The 22,953-nt window shown below is 36.7% G+C and overlaps 1 protein-coding gene across 2 annotated transcripts in view; it reads left to right on the forward strand.

Annotated features, from left to right (window-relative positions):
• OMA1 (OMA1 zinc metallopeptidase) overlaps window positions 1–22,953 on the forward strand; it is a 66,065-nt gene that overhangs the window by 13,492 nt on the left and 29,620 nt on the right. For both annotated transcript variants that reach the window (XM_005903325.3, XM_070367955.1), the window contains exons 3-7: window positions 826–1,054; window positions 6,726–6,899; window positions 7,013–7,120; window positions 9,724–9,852; window positions 13,570–13,644. In XM_005903325.3, the coding sequence (XP_005903387.1) occupies window positions 826–1,054; window positions 6,726–6,899; window positions 7,013–7,120; window positions 9,724–9,852; window positions 13,570–13,644 (715 nt within the window). The remainder of the gene's footprint in view (window positions 1–825; window positions 1,055–6,725; window positions 6,900–7,012; window positions 7,121–9,723; window positions 9,853–13,569; window positions 13,645–22,953) is intronic.

Here is a 22,953-nt window from a genome sequence, read left to right on the forward strand (position 1 = left end):
GAAAACATTACTGGTTGTCACAATGTCTGTGAATCCTAGGAAGCAGCAGAGAACGTTGTTGCCTGGTAGAGTTGGACCTCCTCAGATGTTATCATAAAATCTCTGATTTCTGTGTTTACAGTGCCTGTGCTCTTATTACCTCTCCTTTGTCGTGTTCTCTGTAGCTTAGTGGAGTTTCTGCTACTGTGCAATATTTGTTTCTAAAATCAGTGCTGAGATAGTTTCCCTTGCATCTGACTGAAGTACTGGCAGATTGTGCCAGATGTCTGATGTCTGATGAGCAGTGGGGGGACTGGTGGTTAAAGGTGAAGATTCATTGTACCATAAGCCTTCAGTTGTTTATTTGCGCAGTTCATCCCTATTATCACATTGCCTTCCTGATTTTCCTCTTATTAACTCTGTGACCTTGGATAAGTTGTTTAACTTCTCTATGCCTCAGTTTTCTCTTCTGTAACAGGGTTATTATGAAGATTAAATGAGATGACATATGTACAGCAATTAGAAGAGTACCTTGAATGTGCTCATTAGTCAATAAATGTGAACTAATGGTAGAGTAAAACAACTTCTCACTTAGCTCGTTTAAAATAACCGAAGAAGAAAATTCAAATGAACATTAGAATTTTTAACTATAGCTCTGTATAATTGATTGCTTTTTTATCATTCGGCTAAGAATTTTATAAACTGGAAAAAAACCCATCTATACAGAGATATATGAAAATTCAAGCCTTTGATGACAAAATTTTAGCATAAGCATAAAGTTTTGGTGGTATGTACTGATTTTGTTATCAGAACTTTTTGTTATCAGAATTTTTCTTTTTGCTCTAGGGGCATAAGAAAATGGTGGCAGGCACTTCCTCCTAACAAGAAGGAACTATTTAAAGAAAGTTTAAGGAAGAATAAATGGAAGCTCTTCCTTGGCTTGAGTAGTTTTGGATTGCTTTTTGTAGTGTTTTATTTTACACATCTGGAAGTGAGTCCAGTCACAGGAAGGAGCAAGCTACTGATATTGGGGAAAGAACATTTCAGACTTTTATCAGAACTGGAATATGAAGCAGTAAGTAGAAAGACTCATTTTTTAATTAGATTGCTTGATATAATATTCAAAGCAGGAAAGTTTCTTAAACATGAACAATGCACTACTTTTTAATTTTAATTTCTGATGGGGAATTAGCCTTTTTTCCAAAAAGTCTCAGACCTTTCATGCTTTGTATTTCTGCCATCTACATTGCCTTTCCTCACAACCACCCAGCCAATTCCTGATTGCAACATGTCACCTTAAATGTCACTTTCTCAGGAAAGCCTTCCTCGATTATCCCGACTGGGTTAAGCAGTGAGGCTGTGTTAGGCCCTGGGGGGCATCCTTCATAACAGACTGCATTATGAATCAGTCATTTGTAGCTTGATCACTGCTTGGCTATATTGGGGCTAGGTATCCTACTTTTATTTTCTCTTTGCATACTGTACTTTCCTTTTAAAAACCACTTATCATGAGGGTAGAAGCATCATAATTATTTGCATAATTATCTATTTGCTGATCTGTCTCCCTTGCTAGACTAACTCCAGGGGTTCAAAGAGCCTGTTTTTTCTGTTTATCATTTTATTTTAAGTACTGGTACAGTGTACAAAGTATGCTTACTATGTATTTTTTTTTAACAAATAGATCTATAATTTGAATTTTTGTATCTTGAAAATTAAGTAGAATAACATAGTTCCCCATCCCCTAAACATCAATTGGGGCAGTTTATTATGTATATATTTTCTTTTTCATTAAAAAAAAAAAAATCTAATCATCTGTTGGTTCCCTGGGCCTTCACTGCCGCATGAGGGCTTTCTCCAGTTGCAGCAAGTGGGAGCTACGTTCTAGTTGCAGTGTGCAGGCTTCCCACTGAGGTGGCTTCTCTGGTTGTGGAGCACAGGCTGTGGGTGCACAGGCTTCAGCGGTTGCTGTGTGGGCTCAATAGTTGGAGCTCCTGGACTCTAGAGCACAGGCTTCTGTAGTTGTGGCCATGGGCTTAGCTGCCTCGTAGTGTATGGAATCTTTCCAGACCAGGGATCGAACCCATGTCCCCTGCAATTGGCAGGCAGACTCTCAATCACTGGGCCACCAGGTTGCCACAGTTTATTATGTTCTTTTTAAAAGTTTTTTAAAAACTATATTCTTTGAATACAAAATAAAGTTGGATTTCAGAAGCCTTAACTCCTTGGAAAGTATAGTAACTCAAGTGAACATCTTACACCCTTAGTGAGTTCCTTGAGGGCAGATCATCTTTCTGTCCCTCATGCTTAGCACACATACGGTATACACACTTCATTTTATTGTGATTTGCTTTATTGCACTTTGCAGATACTGCATTTTTAAACTTAGGAGGTTTGTGGCAACCTTGTGTCAAGCAAGTCTGTCGGCTCCATTTTTCCAGCAGCATTTGCTCACTTCCTATTTGTGTCACTTTTCAGTGAGGCAGTATTTTGAGTCTTTTCATTATTATTTGTTAGGCAAAAGAGATTATGTCTCTCCCAAGGCCTAGGTGATGCTTAACATTTTTTTTAAGCTATAAAGTGTTCTTTAAGGTGTGTACATGCACACAATAAACAGTGGGAAACTGAAAATTCTTGTGACTCGCTTTACTAAGACATGCACTTTGTGGTGAATATCTCAGCAAAGATATTGAGAACTGGAACTGAACCCACAATATCTCCAATGTGTGCTATATATGCTAAATTAATATTTGTTGAATTTATAGCCTCACTTGACAACTTTGCTGTGGTTAGATTTTTATATATCAATATTTTTATTAATATATAAAAATACTTATTTATTTTTATTGATATATAAAAATATTTATATATTTTATAATATTGAGCTTCTGAGTTTGTCAGTGGAAAGTTACCATAAAAAAGAAATAACAGATTTTTCACTAAAAAGATTGTTCGATTGTTCTTAATAAAGATAAGACCAATCTCTTTTATACAGGTTATACAGAGATTTGAGATGTTTCTTAGAATAGTCTAGTCAGAAGCAAGTTTGACAAAAGTGTTTTATTAAGGTTGATAAAGGCCTAGTGTTAAATTAGTGTATGTTCTACCATTTATATCACTAAGAAGTTAAAAAAAATTACATACATGTACATATATTTTTAACTTATTTTTAGCCTATGCATGTAATACCTGCTTGATATGAAAATTCAAGCACATATTCTTATGGGATTATTATAAAGTACTGTAATTACATATAATCTTGTTGTATCTACTTCAGTAGTGTTCTTTTAAGACAGTTTACATTGGTGACTTGTGCTTTTAGAAAATACTATGTAAAGATTTTAAAATTCATATTCTGTAAAATCTTGTTTGTAATGTATTATCAAGGTTACAGACTTCTTAATTCATATATGAAAGAAATTACACTTTTTTGGAAATTTAGTAGTTTCAGAACATCCTTAATTTTCAAATGGATGTCTGAGGAACTTTACAAATAGCTGCTGCTGCTAAGTCGCTTCAGTAGTGTCCAACTCTGTGCAACCCCATCGACGGCAGCCCACCAGGCTCCCCCGTCTCTGGGATTCTCCAGGCAAGAACACTGGAGTGGGTTGCCATTTCCTTCTCCAATGCATGAAAGTGAAAAGTGAAAGTGAAGTCGCTCAGTCGTGTCCGACTCTTAGCGACCCCATGGACTGCAGCCTACCAGGCTCCTCCGTCCATGGGATTTTCCAGGCAAGAGTACTGGAGTGGGGTGCCATTGCCTTCTCAGTACAAATAGCTGAGGAAAGAAGAAAAGCGAAAGACAGAAGAGAAAAGGAAAGATATACCCCTCTGAATGCAGAGTTCCAAAGAATAGAAAGGAGAGATAAGAAAGCCTTCCTCAGCAATCAATGCAAAGAAATAGAGGAAAACAATAGAATAGGAAAAACTAGAGATCTCGTCAAGAAAATTAGAGATACCAGGGGAACATTTCATGCAAAGCTGGGCACAATAAAGAACAAAAATGGCATGGACCTAACAGAAGCAGAAGATATTAAGAAGAGGTGGTAAGAATACATAGAATAACTATACAAAAAAGATCTTCATGACCCAGATAACCATGATGGTATGATCTCTCACCTAGAACCAGCCATCCTGGAGTCTAAAGTCAAGTGGGCGTTAGGAAGCATCATTATGAACAAAGCTAGTGGAGGTGATGGAATTCCAGTTGAGCTATTTCAAATCCTAAAAGATGATGCTGTGAAAGTGTTGTACTCAGTATGCCAGCAAATTTGGAAAACTCAGCAGTGGCCACAGGACTGGAAAAAGTCAGTTTTTATTCTAATCCAAAAGAAAGGCAATACCAAAAAATGGTCAAACTACCACACAATCACACTCATTTCACATGTTAGTGAAGTAATGCTCAAAATTCTCCAAGCCAGGCTTCAAGTACGTGAACCGAGAACTCCCAGATATTCAAGCTGGTTTTAGAAAAGGCAGAGGAACCAGAAATCAAATTGCCAACATCTGTTGGATCATCGAAAAAGCAAGAAAGTTCCAGAAAAACATCTGCTTCATTGACTACTCTAAAGCCTTTGACTGTGTGAATCACAACAAACTGTGGAAAATTCTTAAAGAGATGGGATGCCAGACCACCTTACCTACCTCCTGAGAAATCTGTATGCAGGTCAAAAGCAACAGTTAGAACCGGACATGGAACAGCAGACTGGTTCCAAATTGGGAAAGGAGTTCGTCAAGGCTGTATATTATCACCTGGCTTATTTAACTTCTATGCAGAATACATCATGAGAAATTCTGGAGTAGACCAAAACAAGCTGAAATCCAGATTGCTGGGAGAAATATCAGTAACTTCAGATATGCAGATGACACCACCCTTATGGCAGAAAGCAAAGAGGAACTAAAGAGTTTCTTGATGAAAGTGATAGAGGAGAGTGAAAAAGCCGACTTGAAACTCAACATTTAAAAAACTAAGATCATGGCATCTGGTCCCATCACTTCATGGCAAATAAATGGGGAAACAAAGGAAACAGTGACAGACTTTATATTCTTTGGCTCTAAAATCACTGCAGATGGTGACTGCAGCCATGAAATTAAAAGACACTTGCTCCTTAGAAGAAAAGCTATGACCAACCTAAACAGCACATTAAAAAGCAGAGACATCTCTTTGCTGACTAAAGTCCGTATAGTCAAAGTTATGAATTTTCCAGTAGTTGTGTGTGGATGTGAGAGCTGGACCATAAAGAAAGCTAAGTGCCAAAGAAGTGATGCTTTTGAACTCTGGTGTTGGAGAAGACTCTTGAGAGTCCCTTGGACTGCAAGGAGATCAGACCAGTCAATCCTAAAGGAAATCAATCCTGAGTATTCATTGGAAGGACTGATGCTGAAGCTCCAATACTTTGGTCACCTGATGCGAAGAGCCAACTCACTGGAAAAGACTTGATGCTGGGAAAGATGGAAGGCAGGAGGAAAAGGGGACTACAGAGGATGAGATGGTTGGATGGTATCACCGACTGAATGGACATGATTTTGAGCAAGCTCTGGGAGATTGTGAAGGACAGGGAAGCCTGGTGTGCTGCAGTCCGTGGGGTCACAGAGTCAGAGATAACTGAGCGACTGGAACAGCAAAATTTTTCAAAGTATACTTGGAAGAATCTCTCATGCATATAGCTTCAGAAAAAATGTCTTTGTATGGTGGTTAGTCTTAACACAGTAAAAAGAAAATGATATGCTCATTAGTTCTACAGTTTCAGTAATTTCCTTTCAGTCGGTGTGAATAAGACATTTTAAAATTAATGAAATGTTGTCCTTTTTCTGGTAGAAGTTTAGCTTTCTTATTAAGCATAGGGTGTTTTATGTTATGAAAGAAAGTTTTCATTAATTTTTATTGGAGTATAGTTGGTTTACAGTGTTGTGTTAGTTTCTGCTATATAGTAATTTTTTGTGTGTTTTGCTTTCTTATATAAAATCTTTATGTTCTCTAGGAAATGCTTTGTTTTCTAAAATATTTAGGAAAGTAGAAATAATATTTAAGCATTTTATTTGTTTATAAGCTAATAGAAAAGATGAATGAAATTTTTATTTCAACCAATTTATAGGAAAAATCTTAAGTTATTAGAACTTACTCCATTTGTGAAAAGCCAAATTTTTGCCTTTGCATAAATAATTCAAATTTGAAAAATTTGAGTATTTACTATATGCAGATTTTTCCATATTTAAAAATTAAAGTATTCAACAACATAGTGCATATAAATCACTCCTTAAAATAAAGGCTTCCCTAGTGGCTCAGTGGTAGAGAATCCACCTGCCATTGCAGGAGTTGAGGGTTCCATCTCTGGGTTGAAAAGATCTCCTGGAGAAGGAAATGGCAACCCACTCCAGTGTTCTTGCCTGGAGAATCCCAGGGACAGGGGAGCCTGGTGGGCTGCCGTCTATGGGATAGCACAGAGTTGGACACGACTGATGGTACTTAGCAGCAGCAGCAGTGGCTCAGTGGTAAAGAAACCTGCCATTGCAGGAGATGAGGGTTCCATCTCTGGGTTGAAAAGATCTCCTGGAGAAGGAAATGACAACCCGCTCCAGTGTTCTTGCCTGGGAAATCCTATGGACAGAGGAGCCTGGTGGGCTACAATCCATGGGGTCGCCAAGAGTCGGGTACAACTTAGTGACTAAACCAACAACAATAAAAGCAATATAAACATTTTGTAGAGCTAGCACTCTCTTAGAGACTACTTTTCTTTTTAACCTTTCAGTGGATGGAAGAATTTAAAAATGATATGCTAACTGAGAAAGACGCCCGATATGTGGCTGTTAAAGCAGTGGTTCATCATTTAATTGAATGCAATCAAGATATTCCAGGGATCTCTGAGATCAATTGGATTATCCATGTGGTTGATTCCCCAGATATAAATGCCTTTGTACTTCCAGTAAGTAAATGTTACCCAGCCTAATTTTTAATTGTTAAATTTAATGTCCTTATTTGTTTGTTTTTTTTTTAAATGGTGTTCTCATTGCTTGCATTATTTTCATTATGGTGCAGAATGGACAAGTGTTCGTCTTCACTGGACTTTTAAATAGCGTGACTGATATTCATCAGCTTTCCTTCCTTCTGGGCCATGAAATAGCACATGCAGTACTTGAGCATGCTGTAAGTATCTGAAGTGAATGTTCAGTTATTGAAATACTCCTTTGAAGTTAGCAAATTAAATCTTTTAGAGAACTGCATCTTTTCAGTTTTTTTAAATTGATGGTATTTTAGTTTTTAGTAATTGACTTATTCTGTTGCCTCAAAAAGTATGACTGGCTAATTTTGAGAATTTCTATGGTCTTTAGTGTTTGATTCTGAATAATTAGTGTTTCTCTTAAATACTGTTTTTATCACCTGTCTTTTTTGGTAAGAAGTAATTATTCTCAACATCTAATTATTTCAAATTAGATTTTAAACTTTCCATAATTATTAACATACTTACAATCTAGTCAGAAAATTAACTGTAGGAAAGTGATATTACTATTTAAGTGGTAAGTCAGTTTTCTTGCTTTTCAGAGAATAACTTAGAGCATCTTGGAAAATGTCTAGAATGATATGCTGTATATAATGAAAATGTCTAGAATGATATGCTATATATAATGAATGCAAAGTAATAATGATGATACCTTGCTATTTTACAGTTTACTCAGCTTTTTAATATATGCCTTCTCATTAATAATTTTAATACTGTCCTCATGAGGTAGGTATTTAATATCCTTATGTTATATACAAGAACACTAACATTTAAGAAGACCTTAAATGAAATGACTAATCTGACAAACTGGCAGAATTGGAACTTTAATCAAGGCTTTGTCTTTGCAAGTCCAGCACTGCTTTCTGTTACCACAGTTACCTGGTTATTTTCAGGTCAATTTATCATACAATATAGGTTGATTAATGCTCTTGTGAATATACACATCTGTTTGACTTGGTATGAATCTAGAAAAATATTTGTTTATTCATATTTTTATTTTGATGCACTAAAAATGTACATGGCTCATTTGTCCGCATGAGTAGAAAAGGTATATTTTCTAATTAAAAGCACAAAGGTAAATACTGAAAGGATTGTAAAATGTTGTATCAGAAATGCAAGTAATATTAACTTCAAGTGGAAAAGATAATGTTATTAATCCTTCTAAAAGTCATCTCAAATTCTGTCTTTTCCTTAGAGTATTAATAAGATGAGGTAGGCCAAAGTTGTGCTCTTCTGGAGTACAAATAGTAATTATTACCTTTATTTCTTCTGAGTTATAGGAAAATTAAAAAAAATTTTTTTCCTTAAACAGATACATGCAAGAATCAATCTAAACAGTTGAAATGCATTATATCTTTCTAGAAATGGTTTCATAACTGCAAAATCAATTTTGGTCATTTTTAGCTTTTAAAAGGTATTCATTTCAGTACATTAATTTTCCTGAATCTAGATCAATGTGTTATTCAGCATAATGTTGTCATCTCTGTCTCTGCAAGAACAAAAATTAGATGAGACATAAAAAGCAAATAGCAGGCTCAAAAATAGGAAATAGTTATTAATATTTCTTTGTTAGGCGTCTTAGCCATTGTCTGTACTATGTTTTCTCTTTCAGGAGTCTCCATTTTTATTTGATCTCGCCTTTTATGTTGTTTTTGTTATTCCACAAATATGGATTTAAAAATTTTTTTTTAGTCTTCTAAGATTATGTAATAGCAATTATATTCTTTAGTAATTACAAGGATTTTCTCTTCTATAATGACTTCATCACTTGGACTTGTATTTTCTAGTGCTAAAATAATTCCGTAATTGTTTTTCATGACTCTCAGTTCTTATAATGAAGCAAAAATTGCTTAGTGAGGGCAGTTTGTATTAAGAAGTATTCTAGGTGGTTATTTTTAGTTGTCAGCCATGTTTTATACACTCAAGTAATGTTTCCTGTATTGTCAGTGTCAGCCTGACAGTAACATTTATTAATCAACAATAGTGGGGAGCGGTGAACAGTCCAGTGCCTTAAACTTATATTTAGATATCGCTATTCAAAACAACCACTTTAGAACTTTTTTTGGTTACTGCTATAAGTAAATACAAAAAAATCTTGTAACTAAATTTCTTGGTGGGCAATATCAGACTGATAAAATTTCAAACTTGCTTGACTTTTCATATATTAGCTCATGAAATCAAAAGATTTTTATTTAAAATAATTTCCAATATTTTCCTGAATTGTTCTTGTTTTAACTTCTTCATATGTTCAATAGTGTTTGGTCTCTGTCTAAAAGTAAAAGCATAATAAACACATTTATTTGATTTTTAAAAAAGATTTAGCGACAATATTAGAAACTAACTTCCTGGGTTTGATTCCTTGTTCTTTTTACTAGCAGCTATGTGAATTTGGGCAACTCTTTTAACCTCTCTTCATCCTAGTTTATCTATAAAATAGGAAACGATTGTACATATTTTACAAAATTAGTATGCTTGTTAATATAAGACTCTGTAGGTTAATGAACCTGTCATTATATCTGAATAGTGGTAATAGTTGAAGCAGATATTAGTTGTATGAGTAAATGAATACATAATGTGTAAGCAAGAGACAGGAAGGATAAAGCTCACAGAAGGAAGAGAACTTGCAGTCTTACTTGGCGAAGTTCAGTTAAACACATGTAATTATTTAATGTGGTTACACACAGTGAACTAGAAAATGTAAGCCTGTCTGAATTTATTAAGTATAATTTATTGTTTTGATTTTTCTCAGGCAGAAAAGGCTAGCTTGGTTCATTTACTGGATTTCCTAGGTCTGATTTTTCTTACGACGATTTGGGCCATTTGTCCTCGAGATAGTTTGGCACTTTTGGGCCAGTGGATACAGTCTAAACTGCAGGAGGTAAGTCCAAGACAAAAACTTGAATTTGCAATAGCTTGTGGTGCGGATATTTTAATATTACTGTAAAGAAAAAAAAAATCAGAAATCTTTTCATATTTTATCCTTACCATGACACATGGCTACTATGTTTTAGTGTCTTACATTTTCTCATTTGTAGTGGATACTCTTAATAATAGGCATTTAAATTAGAAAATACTGCTTCTCTTAAATGATGGAGATGGATGGGTAGGAAGGGCTTGGCAGCTTCTGGCGAACATAATTTTTTTGGCATCTTTATTGTTGCTACAGAGAGAAAACCCAGTCACAACCCTTTCTTTCCTTCTGTTGTTTACCTTCAGATGTTCCTTTTGTCTCTCATAGTGACAGTGGTGTACTCACTGGATGATTCTTCCTTTCCCCAAATGTTTACGTTTCGATGGGGAACTTTTTTTTTTTAGAGGATAATTGCTTTACAGTGTTGTGTTGGTCTCTCCTGTACGACAGCGTGAATCAGCCATAATTATACGTATATCCTATCCGTCTTGAGCCTCCCTCTCCGTCCCATCGCACCCCTCTAGGTCATCACAGAACACCAGGCTGGGCTCCTTGTATTGTATAGCAGCTTCCTACTAGTTATCTGTTTTACACGTGGTAGTATATATATGTCAGTGCCACTTTCTCAACTCTTCCCACCCTCTGCTTCCCCACCTGTGTCCAGAAGTCCTTTTCTGTCTTCATTCCTTTCCTGCAAATAGGTTCATCAGCACTCTTGGGGAGCTCTTAAAACCTGTAAACTTTTATGGATACAGGGTTGGCAGAAGCTGCCTAATTTCTCCCACCACCTCATTCCAGCTAAGCTAGTATTACCTGGTAAATATTGAAAGGACAGTTTTAATAGGTGTTTGTTAACTTTTTCTTTATGCATAATGATAGTCATCTGATAAAATTTGTGGGGTCCTCCATCTTGCTCAAAACAGTACACTATTGAAAGGAGGTCTTGCAGTCTTAATATTTGCTTTCCTGGCTGTGATTATTTTATTTTACATCTTTACATCTTGTCCTGGGAGGTTTGGTTATTTAGGAACAATCTGTTATTTGTGTATATTCAGTGATTTGTGGAGCACCCATCAGAGTGCCATCTGGGTGCTGTTTAAATCTAATCTGTAAAATTCTTTGAGACAAATTGCTTTGGAAATTGAATAACTAAATCTTTTATTCAGTGTTATTGTATCATTTGGTTTCATTTGTATTGAAATAAAAGTTCTTAAAGGGAAAGAGAAAAAATGGTTATTGCTTAAGTTACAGAATCTCATATTTTGAATTTTATTTTTATCGTTCATGTGCTGGGAAGTCAAAGAAGGTAATGCAGGTTTTCCACCATTTATCAGTAGATAGCATTTTGTGTAATGGAATCAGAAGATTAAGTCATAAGGAAGATAACTGGAAGCTGTTTCTCTGTTGAAATGCTTGATGATCCTGTTGCTTGAGTATAATTCTTTAATAATTACACTGAAACTCAAGTAAGGATTACTTCTGTTTGAACTCTTTTTTTTTTTCCTCTATTTTTTTTCTCTGAATCAAGGCCCCCTCCCAATAATTTTGGTGATGAGGAAATGCTTCTTTCTCTAGAAGTCTTGCTCATGGTGATGGGAGGGCAGAGAGGATTCTGATAGTGAAGTTACTGAGGGGGAAATGCTGACATTCTTTTGTCAGAGAAAGGAAGAGAGGAAGGAAGAAGGAGGGGCTCTCACTTAACCATTTGGATATAGTGTAGCAGCCCTCATAGAGCGCTACCAGTTAAGGTTTTGAGAGCTATTAGTAATACAGTAGCTAGCATGTATTGAGTACATACTATATGGTAGGCACCACGATAAACACTGTAACTTAATTTTGTACAGGGGCTAAGAATACAGGCTCTCATCAGATGGATCTATGTTTGAATTTAATCTCTATTAGATTTAAATTCTGTAGAACTTCAACAGATGGCTGCACTTGTTATAGGTCTCAGTTTCTTTATCTGTAAGTTCAGATAGTAGTAGTGGCTAACTCAAAGCATTACTGAAGGTTTAATGATAACATTTAAAGCAGTATTTCTCAATATAAGCACTATTCACATTTTGAATTAACAAAGAATTGACAAGATAATTCTTTGTTGTGGGGAATTGTCCTCTGCATTGCAGAAAGTTTAGTAGCCTCCACACATTTAGATGCCTCTACCCACTAGATAGGGACTTCCCTGGTGGCTCAGATGGTAAAAGCATCGGCCTACGATGCGGGAGACCTGGGTTTGATCCTTGGGTTGGGAAGATCCCCTGGAGAAGGAAATGGCAGCCCACTCCAGTATTATTGCCTGGAAAATCTCATGGACAGAGGAGCCTGGCAGGCTGCAGTCCATGGGGTCGCAAAGAGTCGGACACGACTGAGTGACTTCACTTCACCCACTAGATGCCAGTAGCTCTCCCACTTCTTCCCACCCCTAGCTGCAGCTGTGACAGTCAAAAATATCACCAGACATTTCCAAATGTCCCCAAGGGATAAAAATCACATTCTGTTGATAACCACCGGTTGAAAGCATTTAGCCCAGCACCTGGTATAAAGTAAGGACTCAACAAATAGGAGTTATTACTTGCTCATTTTAACCCTCTGCAACTCTAGGAGTTTGGTACTATATGAAGTACTGCTATACTTTGCCACTATATGAAGTCACTGCTTCATTTTACATATGGTACTATTGGGCTTAGAAGGGTGGAAAAATACAGCCCAGAGGTAATAGTTAATAAGCACTCAGGCTTGAACATGTTTCTCTCCTTTCAAAGCCAATGTTTTTCATCAGTTTATAGTAGTTATACTATTAGTGCCAGTCAGTTTGTGGGGACACCTGTGGAACAGCTTTTGGTGATGAAGCCAGTATATAATACAGCTCAGCAATCTGAAACAGGCATGATCGAGAAGGAAGCAAGTCATACCTAATGGTCATGTACTGTGGACTAGATCGACTTAGTTATTTCTAGCCGTCACTGACAGGTAATTAATTGCTTCCCCAATTAATAGCTCTTTTCTCAAAAAGTCCTGCCTATCCATCTTCTACAAAGTTTTAGTACTTACTGAAAATTAGTATTTAACTGGAAAGCATTCACATAAATACAAGTAATTAGGAAAATTAAAGTTACAATATCTATTTGTATTTTTTTATTGAAGTTGGAAGAAAGGTTCATTTTCCTAACTAATCAATACTTAGAAAACAAATAAGAAATTAAGATAATACATCAAAGAAAGAACATTGTGCTATATGGTTAATTTTCTAACTGAAATAAATCTCCTAGTAGTGTCACTGGCTAGTATATAGCTGCAGTTTTTCAATTTTCTTTTAAGACTGAAAGATCAGGATGTTTCTTGGCCATAATTAAAAAACCTATGTCAATAAACTTTCTCAGGGAATCCTCTACATAGTAAGTGGAGATTATAATCAGAAAAAAATAAAAGGACTCTGATACTATGGACTCTCCCAAAATTTGTAGGCATGGTTTTTTCCTATTTGTTCCTTATTTTTAAAATATTAATCTCTGATGGGGGAAATAAAGGTTGTATTGTTTTATACCATGGTGTGCTTTAAATGTTAATCATAGCATAAGAACTATATCCTAGATAATCCATGAAATTTATTTTAAAAATCTCATTTTGTTGCTTTTTTAAATGAAATAAATAGCCTGAATGGAACCTTTCTTTCTTATTTCTTAGTTTTTGTTTGATAGACCATATAGTAGAACGCTGGAGGCTGAAGCTGACAGAATTGGACTACAGCTTGCTGCCAAGGTAAAAAGTTTAGAAGTTGAAAATACACTATCTCCTTCATATAACAAAATACAATTGTATGTTGTCTTAACAAGGTTTGGCGTGGGCGTAGAATGAGAGTTTGACTATATATAATTTTTCACTAATACCTTTCTAAAAATAATTTTATTTATTTATTCTTGGCTGTTCTGGATCTTTTTTGCTGCATGGGCTTTTCTCTAGTTGTGGCGAGTGGGGGCTACCCTGTAATTGTGCTGCGTGGGCTTCTCATTGCAGTGGCTTCTCTTGTGGAACACGGGCTCTAGGGCACATGGGCTTCAGTAAATTGCCACATGTGGGCTCAGTAGTTGTGGCTCCTGGGCTCAAGAGCACAGGCTCAGCAGTTACGGTGCACAGGCTTAGTCTCTCTGCAGCATGGGGGGGTGGGTGCGGGGAGGGTCTTCTTCCTGGACCAGGGATCAAGCCCATGTCTCCTGCATTAGCAGGTGGATTCTTTACCACTGAGCCACCAGGGAAGCCCGTCATCAATATCTTTTTAAGTCTGTCCTCTCTGGAAGCTATTGCTATCTTTATTTGACTCTTTTCCCTTGTTTTGCTGATCTAAGGAGGCTTTCTGAATAAGATGATGTATAACTGTTCTTCCCCACTTGGAAAAGGGTTTATCTTGTAGCTATAATCTCAGCTGAACAAACTGAATTTTTACCATTTAAATAAATGGTAGAAGAACAGTCTTATTACTTTGTATCTTTTAGGTTATAATTTTTGTTATAGCAGATGACTTATTTTTGCTAGCCACAGAGAGCAGCTCTGGGGTCTTATTTTGGTTTATGTTGGGTTTATTTGAAGCTACTTTTATGCCTGGCTACTGTTTTTTATCATGTGTGATAAATGTGTATTAGTAGGATTTAACATTAGAAGTAAAACTGCATTTTTAAAAATTGGTGAAAACAGTGCCACTTCAAATGTTAAATTCAAATTGTATTTGATTCTTTGTTGAGTTTTCAGTAGTTATCAGAAATCCTAACTATTGAAAATCACTCTTACCTGAATTTCTCATTATGAGTTTTATGTATTTAATTTCATAAATCGAGATTAAAATTCAAAGTTCAAAAAATTCAATAAATCCAAAAAAGCTATGTTCTTTGAATGTTGCATAAACAGGATTAAATGAATTCTCAGACCTCATAGATTAAGGGGTTCCCAAATAGTGGGCCACAGGTTAACTCTTTCAAGAATTTCCCAATTTTAATGTACTATGGTCTGTGAAATTTTCCCTCTAGGTAAGTGCCTTCTGTGTTCTGGCTCAGAAATATTTGCTTATTTCAATAAGTTGTTCCTGTTTTATTTCCAAGAAGTTTTCTTGTTTTTTTAAATATAAGGAAGAGGTCAAGATAATTTTTTCCCCATGTGGATATCTAATAGACTCAGCACTGATTATTGCAGATTTTCTTTTCTCCACTAAACTTCAATTTCTGTGTCATGAATGTGGGAGGCTATATGAGAGTCTGTTTCTGGACTCCCTGTTGTATTCCACGGGTTCGGTATTTATCTTTGAGCCAATACCACCTTTTCATTATAACTGTGTAATAAATTTCGACATCTCATTTCTTGATGCTGAAGCTGAAGCTCCAATCCTTTGGCTACCTGATGTGAAGAGCCTACTCATTGGAAAAGATACTGATGCTGGGAAAGATGGAAGGCAGGAGAAGGGGGCAGCAGAGGATAAGAAGGTTAGATAGCATCACTGATTCAATAGACATAAATTTGAGCAAATTCTGGGAGATAGTGGATGACAGAGGAGCCTGGCATGCTGCAGTCCATGGGGCCACAAAGAGCTGGACATGACTTAGCAACTAACAACAACAACATGCCCAGTAGTGGGAATACTGGATCATATGGTGATTTTTGGAGAAGAAAATGGCAACTCATTCTGGTGTTCTTGCCTGGGAAATCCTATGGACAGAGGAGCTTGGCAGGCTACATTCCACGGGGTCGCAAGAGTCGGACACAACTTCGCGACTGAAGCACCACCATGGTGGTGTTAGGCGTAACTTGTTAAGGATCTCCATGCTGTTCTCCACACTGACTGTATCAGTTTACATTCCCATAGCAGTGCAGCGTGGTTCCCTTTTCTCCACACCCTCTCCAGCGTTTATTGTTTGTAGTTTTTCTGATGATGGCTGTTACAATTGCTGTGAGATAATGCCTAAAAGTAGTTTTGATTTTCATTTCTCTTATAGTGAATAATGTCGAACATCTTTTTATGAGCTTCTTGGCCATCCCTGTGTCTTCTTTGGAGAAATGTCTGATTTCTAAGTTTTGACTCTCTAGTCCTGATAGACAGTCAAAGGCTCTTCTACCTCCTTCTGCTTGGGTTTCTTTTGATTTCTGCATATATTCTTAGTCTCTTGCTCTTCACTGCTTAAAATTTAATAAGATTTGCTGGTTGGAATTGTGAAACAGAGGATCAGACTCACCTCAGTGAGCTTTCCTTCTTTCTGGGATTTTGGCTTTTCTAGTCTTGGTTGACTTGATAACTCTCCAGTACCTTTGAACAAGTATTATTTATGTTTTATCCAAATTTTCTAATCACTTTTGATGGAAACTTTGGTCTGCTATAATAAGCTACTTGTCTCTATCACTGTTAGGAGAGGAACTCCCTAATGCAGTCTTTTAAATAGCTATCTAATATTCTGTAATTTGGATAACTCATTTAACTATATGCTTATTGATGAACTTCTGGAGGTACTTCTAGTTTTTGTTGTTGTTACTGTTTTTATTGCAATAATTCTGAAATTGACAACCTTATACACATATCCTTCTGCTCCTTGGGCTTTTATAGCTATAGGGTGGGGTTGCTGGCATTTCAATGTTTACTTTAAAAGACACTCTCAATTATTTCAGAATGTTACTAGCAAGTCTTACCAGTGACAAAACCAGAATGCCTTTTTAAACTCCCCTCAACAGCACGGTTCTTAATACCTTTTTTGTTAATTTGGACAAAAAATGAGATCTCAAAAATTGCTTTTAAAACTTGAATTTTCTTGCTTAGCAGTAAAGCTGAGCATAATGTTTTATTTTCATTGGCTCTTTTAAAAACGATTTCTTCTTTTGTGGCTTGCCTTTTATTGTGTAAAAGGCAATCTACTTTTGATGAGTAGATTTTAAAAATACATATTCTAGCCTCCCCCCTTGGAAATTCAGAATCAGTAGCTAGGTGACCAAGGTCTGAGTCTGGAGTGTCTTTAGGAGCTGCAAGTGATTCTGATATCCAGTCAGATTTGGAAATTACTACTTTGAGTAATCAAATGTCAGTTTTGTTTTTTGAGGTCATTTGGTAAGTTAAATTTCCTGTTTTATTAAAAAAAAGGAATTAAACTAGAGAAGTTATTAAAGAAATATTGATATTCCTTTGATTATTTATGATATGCAATCCATATTATATATATTTTAAAGAGTATATCTGGGTAGATAAAACTATGATTTCACTTTCTTTGTGTTGTGGACTAGTGACCTTTTACCAGTTGTGATATTATGGTTTGTTTAGTTCAAAGGAGAAAACAGTATTGCTGCAGATGTTAAGTGATGAATCCATAGTGATGAAGTAATATCTTTATTATGGAGCACTTAGGATATAAAAATGCCATCTCTGAATACAAGTATTTCTTTTCCTTCCAAAGGGAGAAATAAGTATGAAAACCTCAATTATGTTCATACTACCACTTTATTCTGTGTCACCTTTATAGATAGTAACACCATTATCTGCCATTTAATATTTATTATATTTTTATACTTTGCTTAGCATTTTAAATGATCAGATTGATCATATTCTTTGCAGTCAAAGGTGGAGAAGCTCTATACAATCAGTAAAAACAAGATTGGGAGCTGACTGTGGCTTAGATCATGAACACCTTATTGCCAAATTCAGACTTAAATTGAAGAAAGTAGGGAAAACCACTAGACCATTCAGGTATGACCTAATCAAATCCTTTGTGATTATGCAGTGGAAGTGACAAATAGATTCAAGGGATTAGATCTGATAGAGTGCCTGAAGAACTATGGATGGAGGTTCATGACATTGTACAGGAGGCTGTGATCAGGACTATCCTCAAGAAAAAGAAATGCAAAGAGGCAAAATTGTTGTCTGAGGAGGCCTTACAAATAGCTGAGAAAAGGAGAGAAGCGAAAGGCAAAGGAGAAAAGGAAAGATATGCCCATTTGAACGCAGAGTTCCAAAGAATACCAAGGAGAGATAAGAAAGCCTTCTTTAGTGATCAATGCAAAGAAATAGAGGAAAACAATAGAATAGGAAAGACTAGAGATCTCTTCAAGAAAATTAGAGATACCAAGGGAACATTTCATGCAAAGATAGGTACAGTAAAGGACAGAAATAGTAGGGACCTAACAGAAGCAGAAGATATTAAGAAGAGGTGGCAAGAATTGGCAGAAGAACTATGCAAAAAAGATCGCCACGACACAGATAATCACGATGGTGTGATCACTCACCTAGACCCAGACATCCTGGAACGCAAAGTCAAGTGGGCCTTAGGAAGCATCACTATGAACAGAGGTAGTGAAGGTGATGGAATTCCAGTTGAGCTATTTTAAATCCTAAAAGATAATGCTGTGAAAGTGCTGCACTCACTATGCCAGCATATTTGGAAAACTCAGCAGTGGTCACAGAATTGGAAAAGGTCAGTTTTCATTCCAATTCCAAGGAAAGACAATGCCAAAGAATGCTCAAACTACCACACAATTACACTCATCTCACATGATAGCAAAGTAATGGTCAAATTTCTCCAAGCCAGGCTTCAGCAGTATGTGAACCATGAACTTCCAGATGTTCAAGCTGGTTTTAGAAAAGGCAGAGGAACCAGAGATCAAATTGCCAACATCCGTTGGATCATTGAAAAAACAAGGGAGTTCCAGAAAAACATCTCCTTCTGCTTTATTGACTATGCCAAGGCCTTTGACTGTGTGGATCACAACAGACTGGAAAATTCTTAAAGAGATGGGAATACCAGACCACCTGATCTGCCTCCTGAGAAATCTTATGCAGGTCAAGAGGCAACAGTTAGAACTAGACATGGAACAACAGACTGGTTCTAAACTGGGAAAGGAGTTCGTCAAGGCTGTATATTGTCACCCTGCTTATTTAACTTATATGCCGAGTACATCATGAGAAATGCAGGACTGGATGAAGCACAAGTTGGAATCAAGATTGCCGGGAGAAATATCAATAACCTCAGATATGCAGATGACACCACCATTATGGCAGAAAGAGAAGAAGAACTGAAGAGCCTCTTGATGAAAGTGAAAGAGGAGAGTGAAAAAATTGGCTTAAAACTCAACATTCAGAAAACGAAGATCATGGTATCTGGTCCCATCACTTCATGGGAAATAGATGGGGCAACAGTGGAAACAGTGACAGACTTTATTTTGGGGGGCTCTAAACTCACTGCAGATGGTGATTGCAGCCATGAAATTAAAAGACACTTGCTCCTTGAAAGAAAAGTTATGACCAACCTAGACAGTGTATTAAAAAACAGAGACATTACTTTGTCAACAAAGGTTCGGGTAGTCAAAGCTGTGGTTTTTCTAGTAGTCATTTATGGATGTGAGAGTTGGACTATAAAGAAAGCTGAGCGCTGAAGAATGGATGCTTTTGAACTGTGGTGTTGAAGAAGACTCTTGAGCGTCCCTGGGACAGCAAGGAGATCCAATCAGTCCAACCTAAAGGAAATCAGTCCTGAATATTCATTGGAAGTACTGATGGTGAAGCTGAAACTGTCAATACTTTGGCCATCTAATGTGAAGAACTGACTCATTGGAAAAGACCTTGATGCTGGTAAAAATTGAAGGCAGGAGGAGAAGGGGATAACTTAGAGAGTCAGATGGTTGGATGGCATCACTGACTCAATGGACATGAGTTTGAGTAAATTCCAGGAGTTGTTGATGGACAGGGAGGCATGCTGCAGTCCACGGGGTCGCAAAGAGTCAGACATGACTGAGCAACTGAACTGAACTGATCCTCGATGGTCAGTTTGAATATCCGGAACTTGACTCTTATTTGTGGCGTGTGTCCTCTTTTTGGACACTGATGCATCAGACTCCGTTGACTTCTTGCCACTTAATAGTCAGATCACGTAATTCTCTTATTCCTAATCCTTTCCTTATGAAGCAACCTTCTGATTGTAGTCGGACTTCCTTTACCTGGACTGCCTTGCCTGCGAGGGAGAGAACATGCTGACTTGAGGACACACATGCCCTGTGCCCTTGTAGTTTGGGTAGTTATAGTTACTGCTGTCACCTAATAGGTTGGCATTCTGATTTTACGTCTGTCTAGTGAGCTTGGTTAATGGAAACTGTTCCTGAAAGATGGATCTATTGGTCATGTGCTGTCCCATTGGATTTATGAGCTTTTAAGGCCAAGGGCTAAATAGAAATATGGAAAATCCATTAGAATCAAGTTACTCGAGATGCCTCTTTCATGGTAAGCAGCTTCTCTCTTCTAGAGACACTCTTTGTCTACTCTGCTATTGGCTGTGAGTGAGTTTGTTTTTTATATTTGCATTCTTATAGTTTTAATTTTTCATTTAATTTTTATAAAAATTAAAAAGTTTTAAATTATCACTATATAAATAACCAGAATGACAAATACAGTTGTAAAAACGGATAGAACTAAGGTGTCCTAAGCACAGAGTAACAGCTAACTGTCCAGCTGACAAAAAGATAGCCTGATTTTGTTGTGTGTTTATTCATTTGTCCCTGTAAAAAGAATTTGACACTTTACCGTCATTTACAGAAATGACTCTTGTTTATTTGATTTCACAAAAAGCTGTACCATGTTCATATATTTTTTGAGTATCTGTTTCTTAAATATGAGAAAGAAAACTAGTTTTCTTTTGTTTGTGCTAAGCTGGGGGACAGCCTCTTGATTATTTTTGATTGTCATACTGACTGTGGATTGCTGATGTTTAGTGGGCATGCAGTGGGCAGGGATCTTAAATACCCTGTAGTGGCCCAGAGAGCTCTCCAGAATGAGGTATTGTCCAGCCCCCAAATCTTGAAAGTGCCCCTCTTAAGAAACATAGTTGGCTGATTGCTTCAAGTGATCTGAATAACTGTGCACATAGCACCATCTAGTGGGGGAAATATCAATAGGTAATAAGCAAAACTTCCTTTCATAGCAGGAGTGAGAAAATTAAAAAATCTGAACTCTCTGTAAAATGATAAGTTATAGAATCCCAGATTTTTGAAGCAGGAAGGAAAACTGGAGATAATCTGATCCATCTTCTCCTTTTACAGATGAGAAAATTAGGGCCCAAAGAGGTGCAGTGATTTGTCCAGTAACATACGTGTGTGTGTGCGTGCTAAGTCGTTTCAGTTGTGTCCAACTCTGCAATCCTATGGACTGTAGCCCACCAGGCTCCTCTATCCAGTTGTTCAGGCAAGAATAATGGAGTGGGTTCCCTTGTTACGGGCTTCCCAGGTGGCTCTAGTGGTGAAGAACCTGCCTATCAGTGCAAGAGATGAAGCACACGCAGGTTCTGTGCCTGGGTCGGGAAGATCAGGGCCATGGCAACCCACTCCAGTATTCTTGCTGGAGAATCCCGTGGGCAGAGGAGCCTGGTGGGCTGGAGTCCATAGAGTCGTAGAGTTGGATACAACTGAAGTGACTTAGCACGCAGTTAGTACTACAGCAAGAGCCAGGGCTAGAATTCAGGTCTCAGTTTTCCAGGTTGGTAATCTGGCCTTTTACATAGCGAACTGACTATCTTTGTGTCCTATTTGTGTTAAAGTCTTATGTTTTTAGTGATTTATTTAAGAAAGAAAAAATAATAAATGAGAACGTCTCATTTACTAGGTGTGCCATGAAGTCAGCTCCCCTAATGCACGTGTTATAGATTACATCTTATTTTGAACCTGATTGTTTCACCTAGAGAAAAGAGACAAGCTGTTGTGATTTCATTTAATTTTTTTTTAGTTGCTCTGATTTCAGCACAAGTTTTTGAATCTTATGATAAAACATTTTAGGATAGATAAATAAATGCATGAAAATTTATTAAAATTATGTAGAACTGACATGTTGGCAATCAAAAATGCAGAAAACTTTAAAATGAAATGAATTATAGAATAATGGAAGTTGTCATTTTTCCTCTTTGTTAGGGTACATAAAATTGGTTTTGATAAGTCATTGTTTTTCTTTTTAAGTGAGTGGGATTGGCACATATTGAGAATAGTTTAGCAATAACCATCTCAGGACTATGTCACATTTAGTTGGTTGTAAAAGAGCAGTTTTTAATTATTGACTGGAGAATATTGTTTAAACAAGAAGTGGGTTATAAGGTGAGCTTTAACAAGTGGTACGATATTGGCAAAAGGAACCTATAAGAGACTGAAATAAACTGAGACATCCTGGTAGATGATGATGGTAATGGTAGTGATGGTAACAATGATGATGATTTTTGACAACAGTGATAATAATAGTTCACATTTCTTTATGTATTGCTCATGTTCTGAGTGTTTTTAAATATGCTACCTCTTTTAATCTTCATAGCAACCCTGTGAAGTACAATTATTCTTTCATTTTTATGGATGAAACTGAGGGATGGAGAAAGCAAGTAACTTGTCAAAGGGCTCACAGATAATAAAGTTTTCTCCTCCTCCTTCTGAAATGGAACTTTTTGATAATATTGGTTTGGCCAAAAGTTTTGCTCTGTAAGATGGTATGGAATAACTCGAACAAACTTTTTGGTCAACCCAATACTTTAACCTGCTAGGAACAGTTTTGGACATCTGTCCTGTTGTCCGTAAAATGACCATTTTTATATATGTTTTCAGTTCCTTTAAATTTAATTTTAATATAGCCTCAGTGTATTCTTCTACATCTAAGAATCCAGTTACCCTTCTGCTACAGTTCTTTATAGTGTTATCTCAGATGGCTGTTTTATCTACCACATGTCTATGTAGAATACAGGGGAGAATGCCAGAATGACTCAGATAAGTGTAGGGTGTTGTTGCCATTCCAAAGAAAAATTCAGAACTGCTAGTGTCAGAATTTACCTCTTAGAGAACATGGTATCTGGCAGGAGTTTGGTTGGAGAGTCTAGGTGAATAGAAAGACCAAGATTTAGAGATATTTTTCTTCTGCCGCATTTCTCTTTCTCTCTTCCTCTGGGACTTCTATAATGTATAAATTGGTCTGCTGATGGGTAATATTGCATAAATTCCTTAAGCCTTCTTCATGAGATGATTTCTAATGCCTTGTCTTCGAGTTCACTGATCCTTTCTGGATCTAGTCTGATGTTGAATCCCTCTACTGAAATT

This window comes from Bos mutus, chromosome 3 (genome assembly GCF_027580195.1).
Source record: "Bos mutus isolate GX-2022 chromosome 3, NWIPB_WYAK_1.1, whole genome shotgun sequence".
Classification (NCBI taxonomy): domain Eukaryota; kingdom Metazoa; phylum Chordata; class Mammalia; order Artiodactyla; family Bovidae; genus Bos; species Bos mutus.